Below are 21,596 nucleotides of genomic sequence, written 5' to 3'. Positions count from 1 at the left end.
CTCTCGATCTGGTTGTCTCCTTGGACTCCAGCTTCATCTTTCACTATGTTCCTTCTGGAACTGTACATTTGGACACTGTCCCCCAAGAGGGTCTTGATCTCCGATGCCACTGGATGTTGTCAGGAACTCTTCTTCTTCCTGGGATGTTCTTTTCTCTGTCATCCTGTCTGTTAAACTGCTACTGGTTCTTAAATCTCTTTGTAGACATCACTTCCTCCAGGACTCACCTCCATTATCCGCACCCACTAAGACTTGATTAGGGGCTTCCCCACTATGCTTCTACCACACCCAGACATTTTACCGTCTCAACACTGGACTTCCCATATTGTAATTGCTTGCTGGCTCACTTCTCTGTATATCCATTTCCTTTTTTTTTTTTTTTTTTGAGATGGAGTTTCGCTCTTGTTACCCAGGCTGGAGTGCAATGGCGCAATCTCGGCTCACTGCAACCTCCGCCTCCTGGGTTCAGGCAATTCTCCTGCCTCAGCCTCCTGAGTAGCTGGGATTACAGGCACGCACCACCGTGCCCAGCTAATTTTTTGTATTATTAGTAGAGACGGGGTTTCACCATGTTGACCAGGATGGTCTCGACCCGCCTCGGCCTCCCAAAGTGCTGGGATTACAGGCGTGAGCCACCACGCCCGGCCCTGTATATCCATTTCTAAACTCCTTAAGGAGTTTGCCCATTGTATGTGCCTGGCACATGCCTGCCATGTAATAGAAAAGCAAATAAGTATTTTTCGGATGACTTTCCCACTAATGGAACCAATGAATGAACCCACTAGGGTCAGGTACTTAAAATTAGGCTATGTCTAAACAATAACATCCTAAGAAAGAAAGGGGTATTTGTGTTAGGTCTTAAAAGTTGGGTAGGGATTTGCTAAGAGGACGTGGTGGGAAGGGCACTCCGGAGAGAAGGAACTCCTTAGCCAAAGGCACAGGGGAATGAAAAATTGAAAATGCCATTTATTCTGTATTTTACCAAAGTATATGAAGGTAATCAACACATGAAGACTTGTTTAAAAACCATCCATTTATATTAATTAGGTTGCTTTCACTTGCATGAACCAAAAACTCCAAATCAAAGTTGCTTAAACAACAAGAAAATGTTTTGGCTCATGTGATTGGCAAGTTCAGAGGTAGAGGAAGCTTCAGGTTTTGATGATCCAGCCACTCAATGACCTCTTCAAGAGCCACTTTCTTTTTCCATGTTCTGGTGTCTATGGTGCTAGTCTTATACAAAGCTGGCTCCCTTCTCATTGAAGAATGGCCATCTCCCACAATTGAGGCTATAAACCTTTCTTTCACATCTAACAAGGAGAGAAAGTGTACCTCCTTCCCTACTTTTTTCTCATAAAACTTCTGGGATTCACTCTGATTGGCCCCAGCCCAGGGAAGTAGAATGTGCTGAATGTCTTAAGTCAATCAGCAAACACTCTTAGACAAAGGACAAGGCCAGCATCCTCAATGTACATGAACTATAAAGAGAAGGAATTGGTATCTAAACAAAAAAGGAAGTTAAGAATGACTCATGGGTCATCATTGCAACTGGAAGGATGGAGTTGTCATTGCCTGAAATGGACGTGCTTTGAGAGGCACTATTTTGAAGAGACAGGTCAGATGGTCAGTTTTAGTCATATCAAGTTTGAGAGGCTCATCAGACATGCAACTGGCCATGTCATGCAGGCATTTGGATGTATAAGCACAGAGTTGAGGACAGAAATCTGGGTTAGACATGTAAACTTTGGCATCTTCAGTCTATAGATGGCATTTTTTAAGCACTGCACTTCTCTGCAAAGAGAATAATGCAATGTTTATCACATGTGAGTGCTTAACAAATGTTTATAATATTAATTACTAAGAGGACCTCATGAAACTTTCCTAAACATTGATGAATAATGAATAATAAAAATTGATGAAGAAATAGGATTATGTGCAAATTTACTCATTTAATAAAATGAAACAGTTTAATTTTTAAAGTCAGTTAAACATCTTTTGTTAAAAAATATATCCATTTTCATCATAATGAAGTCATTTCCAAGTTAGTTTAATCATTTCAAATGAATGATTTACTCAAATTATTTCCCTATTTCTAAACTTAGTAAATTTTTTGAAAATACTACTTTTAGAACCCTAAATCAAATTTTTTCTTTCCCTAAGAGAGGAACACTTGTGAAAGGATATTGATAATGTTCAGAATACATGATGTAAGATGGTGGTGGAGACAATGGCACGGAATTGACAAATTTGTTAATTCAATAAATGCTTAGAGGGTGTTGACAATGTACCAATCCCTAATCTAATATCAGAAAACTAAAGTTGAAAAGATAGGCATCATCCCTACCCTCATGGAGTTTTCTGTCTTATCTGATGTTTCTCAGAGTGTGATCATCTAATAGAAGACAGGTGACGAATTAGTTGGCTAGCACTGCATAGCAAATCACCCCAAAACTCAGTGACTTAAAAACAATAATCACGTATTATGGTTCTGTGGGCCAACAGACGTATCTGCTGATCTGAGCCAGGGCTGGCTGATCTTGCTTGGTCTCACTCATGTGTTGGTGGTCAGCTTGTCGGTTGGCAGAGGACTGGATGGTTTAGTAGGGCCTGTGTGCATTGACTCTCCTCCACATGATCCCTCATCCTTCAGCATGCCAGCCTGTGCTACTGAACTTGAACTCCCAAGGGACGAAGAAAATGAGCATAAGCAAGGAAGACTGCTTGAGGCCTAGGCTCACAACTAGCATAATATCATTTTTCCCCACATTCTATTGCACAAAGCAAGTCACAGGGTAAGCACAAATTCAAAGATGAGTAAATATATTCTACTCCTTGATGGGAGGAGCTAAAAGGTCATATTGCAAAAGGCATTGATAGGGAGAGTCATAGGGAACTGCTACCATTTTTGTGATCAATCTAGGTGGTTTCTCAGTTTTGGTAAAGAATGTGATGGAAGCATGTCTTTCTCTCACTTTTGACAAATCTGAATTATAAAATCTATTAATATTTCCACAGAAATTCCTTTCCTTTCTTAAGAATTGTGGTCATATGTGGTGCAGAGGCCCTTGATATTTTGCCTCAGCATCATTTCCTTGCCAGAAAACATTTCTTGTGGGTGAATGTATTTTCACATCATTTGCAAGTAGTTGTTTACTTTCATGTGTTAAATATGCATTTTATATTATTCACATTCTGTTAAGTTATATTCTCATTTTAGGACATTAAAAAAAGTCAGTGGCTTCAAGTGGTTCGTTGAAGTGAAAAAGCAGCCTTGAAAATACCAATACTAATACAATATCTCAGAATAAGATTGTAACCGAAATAGTGGACAAAACTCATATGAAACTCTTCCCTATCAATCTTTGTATCTTGAAAGAAGTGGAAAATGTGGTGTTGCTAATGGGGTTTATGGAGCAATGATCAGCTAAACTTGACCAATACTAGATCTGCATTCATTCATCCTATACAGTATCCTGTACCCTACTCCCTGTCTGCATTGCTTTTAGCCGTGAATATTTGCCATAAATGGAGTTGATGATGTTGCTGTTTTCATAATATATTCAAATAATATCTTTGTATATTCAGATAAAATAATAGATCTGTTTCTAAAACAAGCAACAAATAATGCTTTCCAGAATGAAATCCATTAATTTTGCAATTAAAGGTAGAAATAAACCCACAGCTACAGTCATTATCCAAAATTACATTTCTTGTAGTGAAAACTGTTGCAAATCACACTATCACACAGAAGCCTAAAAAGCCAAAATCATAGTGATATCTGTTATACTGGGGGAGAAAACTAAGAATATGCAATCAGCTAACTGCCCTTATCAGATGACCACCTTAGATGTTATGTAGTATCATTGGCATACTGTTTAAAATTACTATTGCGAGTGTGCTGGAGGGATGTCTCATATTACAGTTGGATGGCCCCACTCATGTGCAGACTTGGAATTGGTTCCTGGCACACATGGCACAAGGAAGAGTTCTTTACACATTTTTTGTCTACTTGATCACTTAATTTTCATTAAACACTGTTTTGTGAGCCATAACACAAACTGAAAACAAGGCACTGGGATCTACAGGGATAGAAACCCAACTGTGTTTGCATCAGGGAAGAGTGTGGCTGTTAAGTATAAAAGGTGGCAAAGAATTCTAAATCTCAGAGAAGAATAGCTGGTGGGTGGTCAGCTAAATGCTTCATGTTCCTAACTAAATGTTGAAAGATAGAGTGAAAATGGGAACTTCAATAGAAATCTCTCTTAGCCTCCACCTAGCCAAATCACTGTTTTCACTCATGTTCTCGATTCTTATGGTCAACTCCATTCTTACCTCTGAGCCTACTGATCATCTCATCTCCTTGAAACATTTTCCTCTCTCTGTCTCCAGGACACTACTTTCCCTTGGTTCTCCTCTATCTTCACTGGCCGCGCCTTTTCAAGTCTTCCTCATTTCCCTGTGCGTGTATCATTGTAGGGCCTTAGGGTTTAGTACTTGAACCTCATCTAATTTAGACTAATGGCTTTTTGTAAAATGGATGAACCCCGAGTTGATATTTCTTACCTGGACCTCTCTTCTGAACTATAGTATAACTGTCTACTCTCCATCTCCACTTTGATTCTAAGTAAATATATTTCATTTTAACCATGCCCAAAACTGAACTCTGGATCTCCACTCCCCACCTACTCCACTGACATGCAGCCTTCCGCATCTTAGTTAATGCAATTCCAGCTTTCCCATTGCTCAAGCCAAAATTTGGGGGTCATCCTTAACTCATCTCCATTTCCTCAATTCCCATCCCAATCCTATCAGTTCTACCTTCAAAATATATATAGAATTTGGGCAATTCTCATCATTTCCGTTGCTAGCATGAAAGAGTTCTGAGTCTTAATTATTCATACGACCTAAGATAATATCTACGAGTCATGCAAAAAATATACAACTGACAATGAAAGAAGGCATGAGTGAATGAATGAATTGCCAAGATCAAAATATCAAGAGGAAGTGAATTGAAAGAATCATCCACTTGTCAGCCACCCTTAACAGTATTCAATTCAATGAATCATTTCTGAGCGTTTAACACGGGCCTGGCATGTAAAATTTTTTCAATTTTATTGAAGTATATTTTACTTACAAAAAATGCATCCAATTTAAGAGTATGGTTCAATGAGTTTTGAAAAAATGAGTTTTTATCATGTGCACAAACTCTTGAAAAATGTATATATCCACGTGTACAATGAAACATTCCCATTATTTCCTAAAAACACTTCCCTAATTCACCCCCAACCCAAGCAGACACTAACCTGCTCCCTGTCGTTATAGATTAGTTTTGCCTGTTCTAGAATGTCATGTCAGGATAATAATGTGGTTTGCATGATTTATTATTGTGTTTCTTTTATTTGGTTTAAGATCCTTGAGATATGTCCATGTTGCTGCATGTATTCATAGTTCTTTTCTTTACATACGAGTAGTATTCTATTGTATTAATATAGCATATAGCTTTTTATTCCTTCACCAGTCAGATGACATTTACATTTTTTCTTTCTAGGGGCTACTACGAATAAAGCTCCTGTCTTAGTCTACTTTGTGTTGCTGTAACAGAATACCACAAACTGGGTAATATATAAAAAATAGAAATGTATCTGGCCCATGGTTCAGTAGGCTGGGAAGTTCAAGATCAAGTGGCTGCATCTGATGAGGACATTCTTGCTATATCCTAATGCAGTAGAGTGTGTCACGTGGCAAGAGAGCATGTAAGACAGAAGAGATAGGTGAACTTGTTTTCATAACAAACTTACTCTCAAAATAACAATCCCACTCCCACAATAAAGACATGAATCTATTCATGAGAGCTCTTATGGCATAATCACCTATCTGAGATTCCACATGTTGCATTGGGGATTTAAAATTCCATCACATAAACTTTCAGGGACATGTTCAAACCATAGCAACTGCTACAAGTATTTACATAAAAGTATTTATGTTAACACATGCATATTATATCTCTAGGGGAAATACCTAAATATGAAATTGCTGGTTAATATGTAAATGATTCTTTAATTTTCTAGGAAACTGCCGAATTGTTTTCCAAAGTGATTGTAAATTTGACACTCCCATTAGCAGTTTATGAAAGTTCTAATTGTTCCACATGTTTAGTATCGTTGATTTTTGCCAGTTTACTTGGCTGTAATAGTATTTCCTCGTGATTTTATTATGCATTTCTCTGATGACTAAAGATGTTTAGCATCTGTTTGTATGCTTATTAACCATTCATAAATTTTTTGGGTAAAGTGATTGATTAAAATTTTTGCCATTCTTTTATTAGGTTGTTTGTTTTATTAAGTGGTAAGAGTATTTTTCATAGTCTGAATACAAGTCCTTTGTTAATATGTTTACTGCAGACACTTTTTTCCCAGTCTGTATCTTGCCTTTTACTTCCTTAACAATGTGTTTTGAAGACTAGAGTTTTATGTTCACAAAACTCAGTTTATCATACTTTTATAAAGTACATTTTATGTCCTGCTTAAGTAATCTTTGTCTACTTTAAGATAGCAAAGATTTTCTCTCACATTTTCTATTAGGTTTTAATTTTACATTAGACCTGTGACTTTACATTTAGACCTGTGACTTTCAGCACTTCAAAAAGCTATTCCATTGTCTTCTGTCTCCATTGAGAAGTCTGAAGTCATTCTTCTTTTTCCTGTAGGTAATGTATCCTTTTGTCTCTCTGTCATACTTTGATAATTTTTTTTCATCATTGGACTTAGAAATTTTACTATTTTTCCCTTTGTGCACTTTTCATTGCATTTATCCTGATTTTGGATTGTCCAACTTCTTGGTTATGGTTTTCATATTCCTTCGGTTGTTTGTTTATTCATTCAACAGGAATGTGTTGAGGGCCAATGTACCAACCACTGGGGAAGGTGCTAACATGTCACAATGAGGCCCAGAAAATTCCAGATTTCTCTGAAGATCCACAAATGATGATGATGGTCTCAAGTGGAGAGGGGGGAATTCAAAGGGAAGGCTTTCTTCGAGGGAACAGGATTACCAATCTAATCAGAACTGAGACATGAAGCATTGTGTGGGAATTTGCCACAGTTCCTATCCACTGAAATTCCTCCCTTGTCTCTTATGCATTCTTTCTTTATTTTAACAATATCTTGCCAAACTTTCTGGAATTTTCCTCATACACAAATAATTTTGTTTCTTTTCTCCGCACCTGTAAACTTGAGCAGGGGACTAAATTATGCTTGATAACTTTTGACCTGCAAACATGGCAGTTTCAATGATTCAACTTATATCTATGATAGTGTCAGGCTAAATGGTTCTGGTCTTGTAAATTATAGTATCATTTTGTTGTCTTTTAAAAACTTATTGGAAGCAGTATATCACAAAATCATCTTGGTTCCTTCTATCAAACATTCCCATTTCAGATTATTTTTTCTAGACCATTTTTTTCCAAGTTGAATCATATTTTCCTCTCTTCTTGATAATTCCATCAGATGGTGGGGTGGCTGATTACTCCTCTGTGTTCTTGGCTGGACGCTCCCTTCTCCATTCCTGTTGTTAGCTTGTTTATTCTTTCCTCCATGATACTGCTGAGAAATAAATTAGTTCTACAGGACTATCAAAATAACATAGCAACTGCTTTTCTAAAAGGAATAAACTCTCTTGAGGGATTGCTTCTATTTCTCTGTTTTTGAGGAAAAATCAAGGTTATACAAAAATTCCAGGAGCTGATGGGCTGTTGGTATTTGTTCTTAAGACTATTGTCATCAAATCTGTAAAAACAATGCCCACAGACCTGTACAGAGAATTGTAAGCTAAAAGGGGGCAAGGAAACTAGGACCTTCACTACAATGAAATTATAGTGATTCTTAGCATTACATAGTCACATATCCACCGCCTTTCTCATCTTCCCACTACTGTGGAAAACATTGTCTATTCCTCCAACCTTAGTTTATCCATGATTAAAATTAGAAATACATCTTTGGAACTTCCTCTCTTTGCATGCCACTTTTCCATGGTACTCCTTAAAAAGATCAGCTTTACCTATAGAAGGACCTTTCGTTGCTATCTGGGTGTGTATGGAACCTGACAGAACTGCCGTGGTGAGTCAGGAACATGTTTTCCAGGCCTAAATTTATCAGAATTTACCCGTTTTTCCAGAGAGAACTAAATGAACTTGAATTATGCCAATCTTGAAAAAAGAAAAAAAAAAAAACTTAGCCAGACTCGATCATGGTTTTAACTTCATGTAGATGCTGCTACTATGGATCTTTTCACTGCTGCTGGGAGCAGTAGCAGGTAGGAAAAAATATTAATATGGAGCTGGGAAAGAGTCACTGTTCAACACTGTCAAGAGGGCTATCACAACTGAATTCAAGCCATGATGTGAATGAGGAGTAAAGAGAGGGAGATGCATGGCTAAAAGAACAGGTGCTTGAAGTAGGGTTGTCAGCTAAAATCTAAGATGCCTAGTTAAATTTGCATTTCAGACAAATGGAAAATATTTCCCATAAACGTGATATATTTATATTAAACATATTATTGCTTATTTGAAATTCAAATATATACATATATATATACAAGTTAAATTTGAATATATTTATTGTTGCTGTTGTTAAATCTAGCCACTCTATCTTGGGGTCAAGTGAGGGGGTTGAACCCTGGTTCTGCCACCTACAACTTTATTACCCTGAGCAAAATCATTAACCCCTCTGTGCTTCGGAATCTTTGTCTGTAAAATGTAAAGAATGGGATTCCCCCTCTCCTAGGATTATTGTGATAATTAGGTCAGATTAGTAAATCATCTTGCCTAGCACCTGGCACATGGTAAGATTTGGAGAAAAGTAGCCCCCACAGCAGCTGCTACTCTTACTCCTACCATTGATCTAGATTTATCCTTCTCAGGAAAGAGAACCCTTTTTTGGATTGTTCCTTTCTGGAGTGACATTCAGGCCTAGAGTTGTGTTAAACCATGGACTTTTGGTTTGGTTGTTTGTGAGCAGCTTCTACATCATAGGAATGGAGGTGACCTTCAGTACAGCAAGGATGGAAATATACGGGTTGTGTGGCCTTAAGCTCTCCATTCAAAGCCCAAAGTTAGATGGGCCTAAAGTTCAAAGTGCCAAGGGCCCAAAACAAACTCAAAAAGCTTTGAATTTAGAGGCCAAAAGGAGTCTCAGGTTGGAACTGGCCAGAGACACAAGGGAAGTGAGGTGATCTTATATGGTAAATTTTAGGAACAGTAGCCTGTATGTAACAGTGGCATTTTCTGTGAGTGTTTGGCTAAGACAGTGTTTGGGGAAGCAGAGGAAAATAATCTGCCACAAAAATGTAATTTAACTCACTTTTTGGCAGAGAAGCTATTAAAAAGAGTGTTCTAGTGAAACTAATATCCTTAAAACACATCTAGGAGATTGTAGGAATAGAAGTCTGCTACCCAAGACTTGGCTGCTTCAGCAATGATGCCCCATGGTCAGGAATTACAGAAAGACCTTTCAAAATATGCCCTGGCTCCAGAAGATGTCAATATCTGTTCTCTTCCGTACATCAATGAGAACCCAAACAACTTCCAAATATGAATGCTTATTGTTTTCAGGACAAAGTTTCATCTCTTTTATGTAATAAAGATACTAAATACTCACATCTTCTAAAGAGAATAAATCAGATAATGGTATTTGCACTTTTAGGGCAGTGATCTGAACTGTTATTTTATGTAATTTTTACAGAAATTTCTTTAGCTTTATATTATTTTTGTTCTACTTCCGTGGTACTATTTAACAAATAATCTAAATATGAGGAGATTTATATATACATATTTTGCTATATATATAGTATATATATAGCATATATAGTAAAATTTCCCAATGTTATATGTTTATACAATCTCCCAATTATATATATGTATCCCTGTATTAGATGGATAAAGTACAGATATATATAGATACACACACACATACACAGAAACGCACAAAGCCTTCCATCGGGTGAAGAGACGATCCTTACCACCAAGATTGTAACAGATATATTATTCTAACTTGGAACAATTGCAAACATGTTGTGATGACTGGAAATAGCAGCATAGTGATGATCGAGACTAGTGTGGTTGTAATGGGCGAATCATTACTCCGAAGGATCCTGAATCCTAGCAGTCTTCTACTTACCGCCTTCCTCCATGTACAAATTGTTCTGTTAGCTACTATAAGAAAGTGACACGAAACACTTTTCTGCCTAAACAGGATTTTAGGTTGCAGATTTATCAACTATCAGGCATTTCCTGGGTCCCAGCAGAGGTTATTTAATAACTAATACAGAGATGTTTCAAATTTTCAGCCAAAGTTCCTGCCATACTGATGCAATACAGCATGGCATGTCCCAAGCCCCTGGTTTTCACTGCTTTTTTTTTTTTTTTTTTTTTTTGACACAGGGTCTCACTCTTATGCACGGGCTGGAGTGCAGTGCCGCAACCAAAGCTAACTGCAGCCCGAACTCCTGGGCTCAAAGGATCCTCCAACCTCAGCCTCTCAAGTAACTGAAACTACAGGTACACACCACCATACCTACTTAATTTTTAAAAATTTCTTTTTTTTAAGACACACTTTCCTTATGTTGCCCCAGCTTGTCATGAATTCCTGGCCTTAAGGGATATTCTCCCATAGCTGGGATTACAGGCAGGAACCATTACACCTGGCTCTCTTTCATTACTTTCCAAGTTTCATGTGAACCCCTAAGAGATCTCATCTTGCCTGAACAAATTATTTCCCTTGATTTCCACTTGCTACTCTTTGAACTCCTCTGGTGGCAATAACTTGGAAAACTGTGTAGGTTTTCATTTTGGGCTTCTGTTGTTTCAACTGCAGTGATCCTATTTTCTTTAATTTGCCTTTGGCTATGTGCCTGTTATAAAGAATGAAAAGAAAGAAAATCAAATAGAATAAATTTTCCTAGTAACTGCTAGTGCTTGAGGAACATTATTATTGATTCATTTATTCAAGTATTTATTCATGTATTCATCAAATTTCTTTGACCTACTGTGGCACCAAGGGAGTAGTCCTTTCTTCAGGTGTCAAGAAGGAAGACACAAAGGTCCTCCCAAGCCCATACAATTTCAGGTCTGCCTGTGGCTCAAACCAAGGGTGGAATGAGTCAACTCCAGAGCACGTCCATTGATCCTGAAGACAGATGAGCACCCTAGAATCCACACATTTCCCAAGTTTAAACACAAGCAGTAAAACCACAACTTGTCTTCCAGAATAGTTTAAAGCTGATGATTACTGGAGGTAGTAATAGATTTTTATACAACAGTGAAAAAGGAAATGTGATTCTTAGCTCAAAAGGAATATCGTTTTCTTAGATAGTAAATACAATTTATTTCTAAGATCCCAGAAGCAGTTGTGTTTTATTGTATTTGGATTGGCTTTGACAACAGTGTTGTATTTAGATGAAGAAACAAGGAGATTAAACTACAAGAATAAAGGTCCTAGATCTCTGTCCTGATTCTCTCCTTAGCCAACCATGATATCAGGAAAATCAAACTCGGTCCAGGATATCAGAAGTGCTGTGCCCTATGCACACTTTTATTTTGCCATCCAAGAGTAGCCAAACTGGATTCAAGACAATCATCTCCTTGCTTTGGATATTTCCTGCCGTAAAATGAAAAAGTTAGAGATCATTTCCAAATTCTTTTTGGAAAAAAATGAGGATATGTATAAACACATAGTCAAATAAACAAAACTCCTGCCCAAACATTCATGAAACCCTATGAAACAAACATTCATGAAACAAAGATTTATAATAACCCTATGAAACAAACCAACTAAAATTGAATGGATCAAAAAATGAGCCAGACCAAAAATCTACCCATTTTAACTAAACCAACTGTTTCTTCCATCTATTTATGTGGTACAAAAAGCGTTAGCAGCTACACAGATTCCTCCCTGTTCAGCCGGTAGTAGCAATTCTATTACCTAGCATCCTATGACTCGATTAAATTAAAGCAGGAAGTGAGAAAAAGTGAGTCTAGAAGTCTGACTTTATAAGAAAGATCATTGGTACAACTTGAACAACATGTTACCTTAGAAATATTGCTAAAGTTAGCCACCTGGTGGACTAAAGGATCCCTTAGGTCATATGAAGATCTGGTCTTGGCATGACAGATGTAACATTCCACAGATGCTATTTATTGTGAAATTCTAAGTACAGCATTATCTTGACAGCAAAAAAGGTAGATATAAGCAAGGATAAAAAAGAAGCGGGAGTCTCATTATGGTAGGGAGTCTTGCTCTGATGGTAGGGAGTCTTGCTCTGTCTACAGCATTAAGTCATCAACTTCTCATTCTGGTTTGCAGTCTCAATGCCTGTAGTTATGACATCAGGTAATTTGGTGAGCTCTCTGTGTGGCCCACACATCAGGCATAAGGTTTAGCCTTTCAAGTGTACATTGAGTTGTCCAGCTTCAGCCTGGGGGGCTTTAGGAACAGAACAGTTCTTGTTCTTAGTTGGAGAGTCATAATCAGATATTGGAGGAAACTAGAAAAATTCAATATCCAGTCCAATCTACATGCAGATAATAAAAACTCAAAGACGATGCACGGTGCTACAATCTAGTAACAGGTATAGTATGGTTTTCCTTCTGAATTATAGTTTTTCTCTCTACAGTCACCCCATTCCTACTAAACATAATCAGAATATGACTAACGTGTTTGCAAAATAAGTTTAGCCTCATCAAGTATGCCTGACTATGTATATAAGTGCAGCAAGAATGGTGATTGAGCGCATAGGCTCTTTTCCTGTTATAATGAGAGCAGATTCTTATCAAACTTATGCAAAACCATTATTGCCATAAAAACAAGAAGACTTAAAAAGGATTTTCAAATTCTGGAGGGATCAGGTATGGAAGAAAAGTAAATGTTTCCATTTTTGTTCACAAAAGTATACTTCACTAAATTGCTGAAAACCATAGATAGCCTAAAAGAACAAAAAAGTGTCCTTAATCTGGAAACCAGAACATTGAAAAAGTCAGCAAATTTTCAAAAAAAAAGTCATAAAAATATTTTACTCATCAGTTCATCTAGTCTCATGTAGTTAATTCTTGTTCTGCTTGATCTTGGAACAGCAGTTTCATGAAGACACCAGTTTATCAAAGCTCTGCAAAGTCTTACCCAATCCATTGGTATGATCTTAGAGTTACCAGCTTATACTTGTCAAAGTATTTTCCATGAATCTTCGTAAAGATGAAGTGCTATAACGTTATAGTTGCTTGGAAAAAGTTGTCAGAAAGCAATTAACTGGCAGAGGACAGTGTCTCGTGCCTGTAATCCCAGCACTTTGGGAGGCTGAGACAGGCAGATCACTTGAGGCCAGGAGTTTGAGACCAGCCTGGCCAACATGGCAAAATCCTGTCTCTAGTAAAAATACAAAAAAACTAGCCAGGCATGGTGGAATGAGCTTGTAGTCTCGGTTACTTGGGAGGCTGAGTCAGGTGATTCACTTGAACCTGAGAGATGGAGGCTGCAGTGAACCGAGATCACACCACTGCACTCCAGCCTGGATGACAGAGCAAGATTCTGTCTCAAAAAGACAAAAAAGAAAAAGAAAAAACAATTAACTGTCTGGGTAACAGAACTTAAAATGGCAGTCATTAAAAGTTGATAATTCATTAGAATAGTGGCACGATTCACAAGGAAATGTGACTGTTTTGTAGCATATAACATTTTAACATAATAACCAAAATTACAGCTGCTAACATATTAGATTTCTAAGAATTTATTAGTTTGTGAGACACATATTAACAATACAAATGTAAATAAGAAATTATATTTAACCTTCTCTGAGTTATATTTGTACAAATACAAACAATACATTTGTACAAATATAACTCAGAGAAGGTTAAATATAATTTCTTATTTACAATGCTTCCCATATAATTTAGTATATTTAGTAAGCCTAATTGGTTTAATATCTCTCTTCCTTTGAGAAGCTCCAGGGACCCTCTGGTATGTCCCAAAGTTATTCTGAGATCAAAAAGACTTAAGTTAGAATTCCAGAAGTTTGTGAAAAATGTCAAAAGGCTTAAAACATTTTCTTAAATAGGATCTTGGTCATTATAAAACAATTAACAGAAAAGTTACACAGTTTTTAAAAGTTACATAGTTTCAAAGGTACACAGTTGCATAGTTTCTAAAAGCTACCTAGTTTCTACCTAACTTTTTTCTAAAAAGTTACATAGTTTCTTAATATTAACTCTGTTAATATTAAGAAGACTCAGTTTCCTTAAGAAATCAAAAGACCTAAAAAAGACAACAAAGCACAAGAAGTTGTCCTAGTATAACACTGAATCTATTCTTTGTTTGTTCCTTAGGCAGATCACTTAAAGCAGGGGAGGAGGGGGAACAGTTCATAGTCTCTTAACGGAGCCCATTAAGAAATAGAGCAGCCCGTGCCTGTAATCCCAGCACTTTCAAAGGCCAAGGTGGGCAGATCACCTGAGGTCAGGAGTTCAAGACCAGCCTGACCAACATGGAGAAACCCTGTCTCTACTAAAAATACAAAATTAGCCAGGCATGGTGGCACATGCCTGTAATTCCAGCTACTCGGGAGGCTGAGGCAGGAGAATAGCTTGAACTCAGGAGGGAGAGGTGGTAGTGAGCCAGGATCATGCCATTGCACTCTCTAGCCTGGGCAACAAGAGTGAAACTTCATTTCAAAAAAAAAAAGAAAAAGAGAAAGAAAGAAGAAAATAAATAGAGCAGACAAAACTTTTTTTATGCCTTGACTCTGCATGGATAGCTCTGAGAAAGAAGCAAATTTGCTTGACTTGAGAGCTAACTGTAATATAAACAGTTCAGCTATTTTTTTTTTTTTTTTTTTTTTTTTTTAACTTTCAGCATGGAATAGTAACTAAGCGAAAAGGTTGGCAGGTTACTTTACAAAAAAATTAGTTGCTTAAGCTTTTCATTTGCCTTTTGTAAAGAGTCTTTTAAAAGAGGTAATAGAGAATGTTTTGAAATCATTTTAGAAGCTTCTTCACATCAATCAAAATAGGCAGCCCTGGGTGTGCCAAATTCAGGAGCCCTTATTTTTAAGTGTACTTCTTAAAGGAATAGTCTTGCTCATCTGGAACATTCCACCTATGGACACTGTAATTTGTAATGACCAAATCACATTGTAGTTACTAAACAATCTTTAGTAAAATGTTATCATTTTTGCAAGTATTTGCAACTGCTAAAGTCTAATACTTATACATGTAAAAGGCAGGCATAGCTAGGTGGAATTCTCAGTTCTTTTGAAATTAAGGATCCCATTTTTACATTGAGTCTTGGGTCTTCAGAGCTGAGCTAAAAGCCTAGGAAGGAAATACCACAGAGTTGGGTCCTGTAAGGTTTTTACAGTGTACCTTGTCTCACAGATATTTTCTTAAGGGTAGCAGCTGTCCTGGTATGAGACTAACCCATTCTGTGACCAGCCTATCCTAACGTGGGAGTCTTTATTTTTGTTGTAGTTGCTCTAATATGACTTAAGTGCCCAATCTGTGCTGTATTAGGCCATTCTTGTGTTGCTATAAAGAAATATCTGAAAATGGGTAATTTATAAGAAAAGGGGTTTAATTGACCTATAGTTCTGCAGGCTGTACAGGAAGCATAGTGCCAGCATCTGCTCAGCTTCTAGGGAGGCCTCAGGGGGCTTCCAATCATGGCAGAAAGGGAAGGGGGAGCAGGCATCTCACATGGCAGGAGCAGGAGCAAGAGGGAAAAAGTGGAGGGAGGGAGGTGCCACACATTTTTAAACAACCAAATCTTGCAAGAACTCACTCACTGTCTCGAGGACAGCACCAAGAGGATGGCACTAAACCATTCATGAGGGATCCTCCCCCATGATCCAATCACCTCCCACCAGGACCCACCCCCAATATTGGAGATTACAATTCAACATGAGATTTTGGCAGGGACAAATTACCAAGCTATATCACATACCCACTGGTTAAGTTGTGGCTTTGACTCTGAGATCCCCTTGACCAGCTTAGCCAGTGATTTTCCTTACTCAGCTCACAAGAAGAGAAGAAATGAAGAGGAGAGAAGCTGGCTAGGCACAGTGGATGTGCATGTAATCCCAGTGACTAAGGAGGTTGAGACAAAGGATCGCTGGAGCCCAAGTATTCAAGTCTCCCATAGACTATGACTGCAATACCACACTCCAGCCTAGGCAACAGAGCAAGACCCTATCTCTAAAACAAAAAAATTAGAAAAAAAGAAAATCCAAATCCCTGTGGATTCCAAAAGATTCAAACTGTATATTAGTCAGTTCAAGATGCCATAATAAAATACAATAATCTGAGCAGCTTCAGTGACAGACATTCATTATTTCACAGTTCTGGAAGCTGGAAGTCCAAGATCCATGTGTCAGCCTGGTCAGTTTCTGGTAAGTCCTCTCTTCCTGGCTTGCAGTTGGCAGCTGTATTAGTCTGCATTCATGCTGCTGATAATGACATACCTGAGACTGGGTAATTTATAAAGAAAAAGAGGTTTAATGGATTCACAGTTCCACGTGGCTGGGGAGGTCTCATAAACATGGTGGAAGGCGAAAGGCATGGTGGCAGGCAAGAGTGAATGAGAGCCAAGTAAAAGGGGAAACCCCTTATAAAACCATCAGATCCCATGAGATTTATTCACTACCACAAGAACAGTATAGGAGAAACCGCCCCCATTATCTGCCACTGGGTTCCTCCCACAACACATGGGAATTATGGAAGCTACAATTCAAGATGAGATTTGGATGGGGACACATCCAAACTATATCAGCTATCTTCTAGCTGTGTGCTCACCTGGCCTTTCCTCAATGAGTGCTCACAGAGAGGTAGACACCAGACTCCCTAGTATCTCTTCCTATAAGGACACTAATCCTTAGATCAGGACCTAATCCTTATGGCCTAATTTAACCTTAATTACTTCCTTAGAGGCCCCATCTCTAAATATAGTTACATTGAGGTGTATGGCTCCACTATATGAATTTTAGGGGAGCACAAACATTCAGCCTGTAACAAACTGATAGTATCTGCTCTCAAGCAAACCTATCATCTCTCAACTCCTGCCTCCAGGGCTTTTCCAAAGCCACAGCCCATGCACAACTGAGGTCTGAAAGTGAAAGATTAATAATGCCTCCAGGGCAACCCAGACAACCCAGAAGATGGGAAGGTGGGAGCTGGGGAGAAGAAGCGGTAGCTCGGTCTCCCATCCCATGAACAATTCTGATACATTCTGTATGTGTTTCAGAGATCCTGGCACAATCAAACTCCAATAGCACTTTTCTTCCTTCCCTTACTCTCCCCATTCCTTTACTCCTGCTTCCTGGGGTCTCTTCCCACAAAAGCTTTCTGTACCCAAGTCCATGTTTCAGATTGTGTGTTCCAGGGAGACCAAAATAAAGCCAGCAAGTAGGCACAGAGGGAACAACTTGTCCAAAAGTATGATGACTTGAGGGTATGGCGTGTTTGGCAAACTCCACAGTTCGTTATGGCTTCTGGGCAGTATTCGGAGAGGAGAGTTGTAGGAGACAAGACTAGGATGGGCCTTGAGGAAGCATTCATACCTTCAGCAAACATGTGTTGAGCACCTACCATATGTGAGGCACTCTGCTAGGCACTGGAGACACACAAGTAAGAGAAAAAAAAAAAGACCCAATTCCTGGTCTTCAAGGTCCACAGCAGCTGGATGATGAGGACTTCCTCATGGGTGAGCAAAGGTCCCAAAACGTGGCTTCACCCAAGTTTTAGGTTTAAATCAATCATTTTGATACTTACATGGAGAGTAAGTTCTGACCATTTCCTTATCTAATCAGTTTGCAGAACTTCACAGCACCCAGATTCTGAAGGCTGGAGGTTTTTCTGGAAATGTCAAGGACTCCCCTACAGGGGAGTGCAGACTTTTGGGCCAAATGACACAGGGTTTGTCTGGCCTCGATGAGATCTACCAACGGTCATCAAGGACTTTGAGAAGTCTAGGTGAAACTCAGAAGCTGAGTTCACTTCCCACAAACACGTATCTCTAATAAAAGAAAAAGAAAGAAGTCTGTAGTTGACTGATAATGAGTCAAGGTCTTGTACCCCACTTCCATTACAACACATGGAGGGAGAGTCTGCCAGTTCATGGAATATTTAGAAACATAGTTCAATGTAATACAGTCTGAGTCTAGGCTCTGGAAGAGATTTAAAAACCAGCTTTCTCAGAACAAAAATTTCTCTAAAATTAAGGGGCTCTGAGAACCTTCTTTGAACCCAACTCTATCATTCCCCCAGAACTGATAAGATTGTTCTGTCTTGCAAAGTAAGGTATCTAAATGTTCTGAGCTTAAAACTGAAGGAGCAAACAAGGACAGAGCTGATAGCCTGAAGAAAAGCAGATATTTGGGTTACATCTACACACGTGTATATAACAGATTATATAGCTGGTGAGTTCACTCTTTACTTTTGTAACCTTCAATGAGTCATACATCTTGAATACATGCGAGCTGTCCGGTAGAAATGAAGTCATAGTTTCAAAAGGAGATCCACAGATTTGTATGTATATAGATCCTTATTTGTGATCCTGAAACTGACTGGGATGTAAGTTCATTCAAAATATTCCAGTTGTTGTTGTTTGAAAGCCTCACTCAGAAATCTTTCCATCTGGTGTGGGATGCATAAATTGTTCTGACAGCCTCTGAAGGAGAAGCAGCTTGAACCTCAGCCTTGCTAGAGGCTTAGTCTAATTAAATCCCCTGGAGCATTTAAACAGGAGCCAGTGCATTCTAGCACAGTGTATATGAACTGATGCAGGAAGTTTCTTCATTGTCTTAGGAAAGGGTATGCTCAAACCTGATGCTGTGTGCTGAAGAACAGTAACAGTGAGTGCAACAGGAGCTGCTCTCTCTGAATCCCAGGACTAGCTTGGGTTCCTGTACTGGTTAGCTACTGCTGCATAACTATCCCCAATTCAGTGGCTCAAAGCAGTAAGCATTTATCAGTGCTCACAAATCTGGGTTTGCTGGGTGGGTCTTCTGGTCTTGGCTGGATTTACTCATGCCTCTGTGGCTAGAATGGGTTGAGTAGGCAGTGCCACTAATCTTGACTGAGTCTTTTACATACTTGGGGGCCAGCTGGCTTTGAGTTGTTCAAAGATGTTGCTGTTACCACATTTAATGACCAAATCAAGTCATACCACATCTAGCCCAGATTCAAGGGGTGGAGAAATAAGCTCCACTTCTTGATGGAAGGAGCTGCAAGATCACATTGCAAAGGGTGTGGGTAAAGGAGGAAGGGATGAAGAACTGTGAGCAGCTTCACAATCCATCGCCAAGTCTAACCTGTTTGTCCATCCTGGGGAAGCCTGGAAGTGGGGAGGAAACAGGTCGGGGCCAAGGGGGTTTTCACGTTTTCCCCTTTGACTCATTCTGTGTATCCCTCTTGTCCTACACGGTTGACATCCAGTGAAGAATGCTGATTACTAGATCAGCACAACTGAGTTTTCAGCAAGTCCTTATTCGCTCTGTACTGCCTGAATTCAAATCTTACCTCATCACTCATTAACTGTGTGACTTTTTAGGCAATTTACTTATCTCTCTGTGCCTCAGTTTCCACATTTATAAAGAGAGGCTTATGGGGTTGTTGTAAGACTAATTAGCTAATACATGTCAGGTGCTTGCAATTCTGACCGTACTTAGTAAGCCTCCCTGTTGGCAACTATTCTTTATGATTCCAGGAGTCCTTTCCATTTTCTTAACAGGAGTCTTTAGGCTGTACTCTTGTGTTCTGGTTATTCAGGATTGAGAACTTTGACACTGAGGCATATTTGACTTGGCAAGGGGAAGCATTCATGGTGTTTGCTTTGTGAGGGCTTATCTGCCTTGCTGTGTGAACTGGCTGGGCTGCTCACAGATGCGCAGGTCTCTGGGTGTATCATGATGGTCTCACAGCAGCCAAGAATTACCTGCAGGTGTGCACCTTCAGAGGCCCTGGGGAAACTCAACACACGTGGCATGGGCCTCTGGGGGCTCCTGAACCCAACTATTGAGATTGTAGTGGCATAATACAATCATTGCTATTACTTTAAACTGTTGAATTTTGGATTGGTTCATTGCATAGGCAATGGAATAGGCAGTTAATGGGAGAACTGTGGTCAGAGGCTACTGTGGGGGCTGTTGAATTTTTCTCCAAAGCTCACATGCCCAGGTATTGCTAGTCTGAGAGAGAGAGAGAGAGAGGAAAGAAGAAGAAGGAGGAGGAGGAGGAGGAAGAAGAAGAAGAAGGAGAAGTGGAGGAGGAGGAAGTAGTAGTAGTGGTGGAGGAGGAGGAAGAGGAAGAGGAGGGAAGAGAAGAGAAGAGATTTTCTTAATCAGAGATGTATCTTTACTTTCAGCTATTTGTGGGCATTTTTATCTCTTCTAAGTGAGAAACACTATCCTCTATTATTAGGGTTCACTGCCGTGTTTCTATTGAGACTCGTAAACTATTTGGTGATGAAATAGAAAATTGAAAAGTGGGGGCCCATTCAGCTGACAAGTACATGCATAGTTACACAGGTACAAGGTTAGTAACTTCACTCCCTGCTTTTACCAATCATTCTGTCATCTTCCCAGACTTGTGGGAAGACTTGACAGCTACTATTAATCTTGTTTTGTGTGTTTGGGCAGATTAAATTATTAAGCGTGCACAGCATGGGCTATCATCACCTGCTGTTTTCTTGAAGTAGTGTCCAAATGATAAGGCTGGAATATATATTTTTAAAAGCCCTGGATACTCAATCCAGTGGGAGGGAATACCTGGAACATTAGGCAGGGTAAGCCACCTTTGCCCCTCATTTCCCCCCACTGTGACATGCAGGTGAGGCAAACAGCGCTGAAGTCCTGGGCGTTGGTGCTCACTGCTCTGGCAATGCCTGGTGAGACTGAGTTATGTTTGAATTTATTGTAGATGCTGATCTTCTGGACAATCACGCTTTTCCTGCTGGGAGTAGCCAAAGGTAAGAGACACCACACCTACCTAGTAGGGTAATGCCCGTTATCACATTAGTCAAATAAATGTATCAGAAGAGCTAGGAATGGGACTTAGAACTTTTCAGTTTTGATGGTAACCCTAAACAAAGGCACCAGTGGTGTCCCTGTGCGATTCAACGGGACTGATACCAGGCCAGTAGGTGGGCGCTGGGGTCAAGAAGAGAGTGGGAGGAGTTGAAATAGGTGCATCCATTATGCTCAGACTGTCCCTGAACAGAAGGGTGACCAGGCCCTAAAGAGAAGGGTGACAGCAGTGACACCCCAGAGCTCACCTTGAGAGCAAATCCTTGAGCAGATTCATTCTTTCTCTGCAGGAAAAGAAGTTTGCTATGAGGGCCTCGGGTGCTTTTCTGACACCGAGCCCTGGGCTGGGACAGCAATCAGGCCCCTGAAAATTCTGCCCTGGAGCCCTGAGAAGATCGGCACCCGCTTCCTGCTGTACACCAATGAAAACCCAAACACCTTTCAAGTGAGACCTCTGTCATTTTAACATCACTGTAACTGGGCACGGGGCTATGCCCACCCTGCAGACCACGAATACCTTATCTCTGTGCCCTCTTCCT

At 39.4% G+C, this 21,596-nt stretch overlaps 1 protein-coding gene across 2 annotated transcripts in view; it reads left to right on the top strand.

Moving 5' to 3' along the window:
- The first annotated feature begins 8,264 nt into the window (after positions 1–8,264).
- Positions 8,265–21,596, top strand: part of LOC105714192 (inactive pancreatic lipase-related protein 1) — a 30,923-nt gene continuing 17,591 nt past the window's right edge. The window contains exons 1-3 of one of the 2 annotated variants that reach the window (XM_012448093.2): positions 20,781–20,816; positions 20,951–20,999; positions 21,348–21,502. In XM_012448093.2, coding sequence (XP_012303516.2) covers positions 20,951–20,999; positions 21,348–21,502 — 204 coding nt within the window. In that variant the 5' untranslated portion in view covers positions 20,781–20,816. Of the gene's footprint in view, positions 8,311–20,780; positions 20,817–20,950; positions 21,000–21,347; positions 21,503–21,596 lie in introns of those variants that run through there. The other variant, XM_012448094.2, reaches the window with a different exon arrangement.

Source organism: Aotus nancymaae, unplaced genomic scaffold (genome assembly GCF_030222135.1).
Source record: "Aotus nancymaae isolate 86718 unplaced genomic scaffold, 86718_ANA_hifiasm-v0.15.2.pri h1tg000010l, whole genome shotgun sequence".
NCBI lineage: Eukaryota > Metazoa > Chordata > Mammalia > Primates > Aotidae > Aotus > Aotus nancymaae.
The sequence above is the reverse complement of the archived record's forward strand: the minus strand, read 5'-3'. Positions and strand labels throughout refer to the sequence as shown.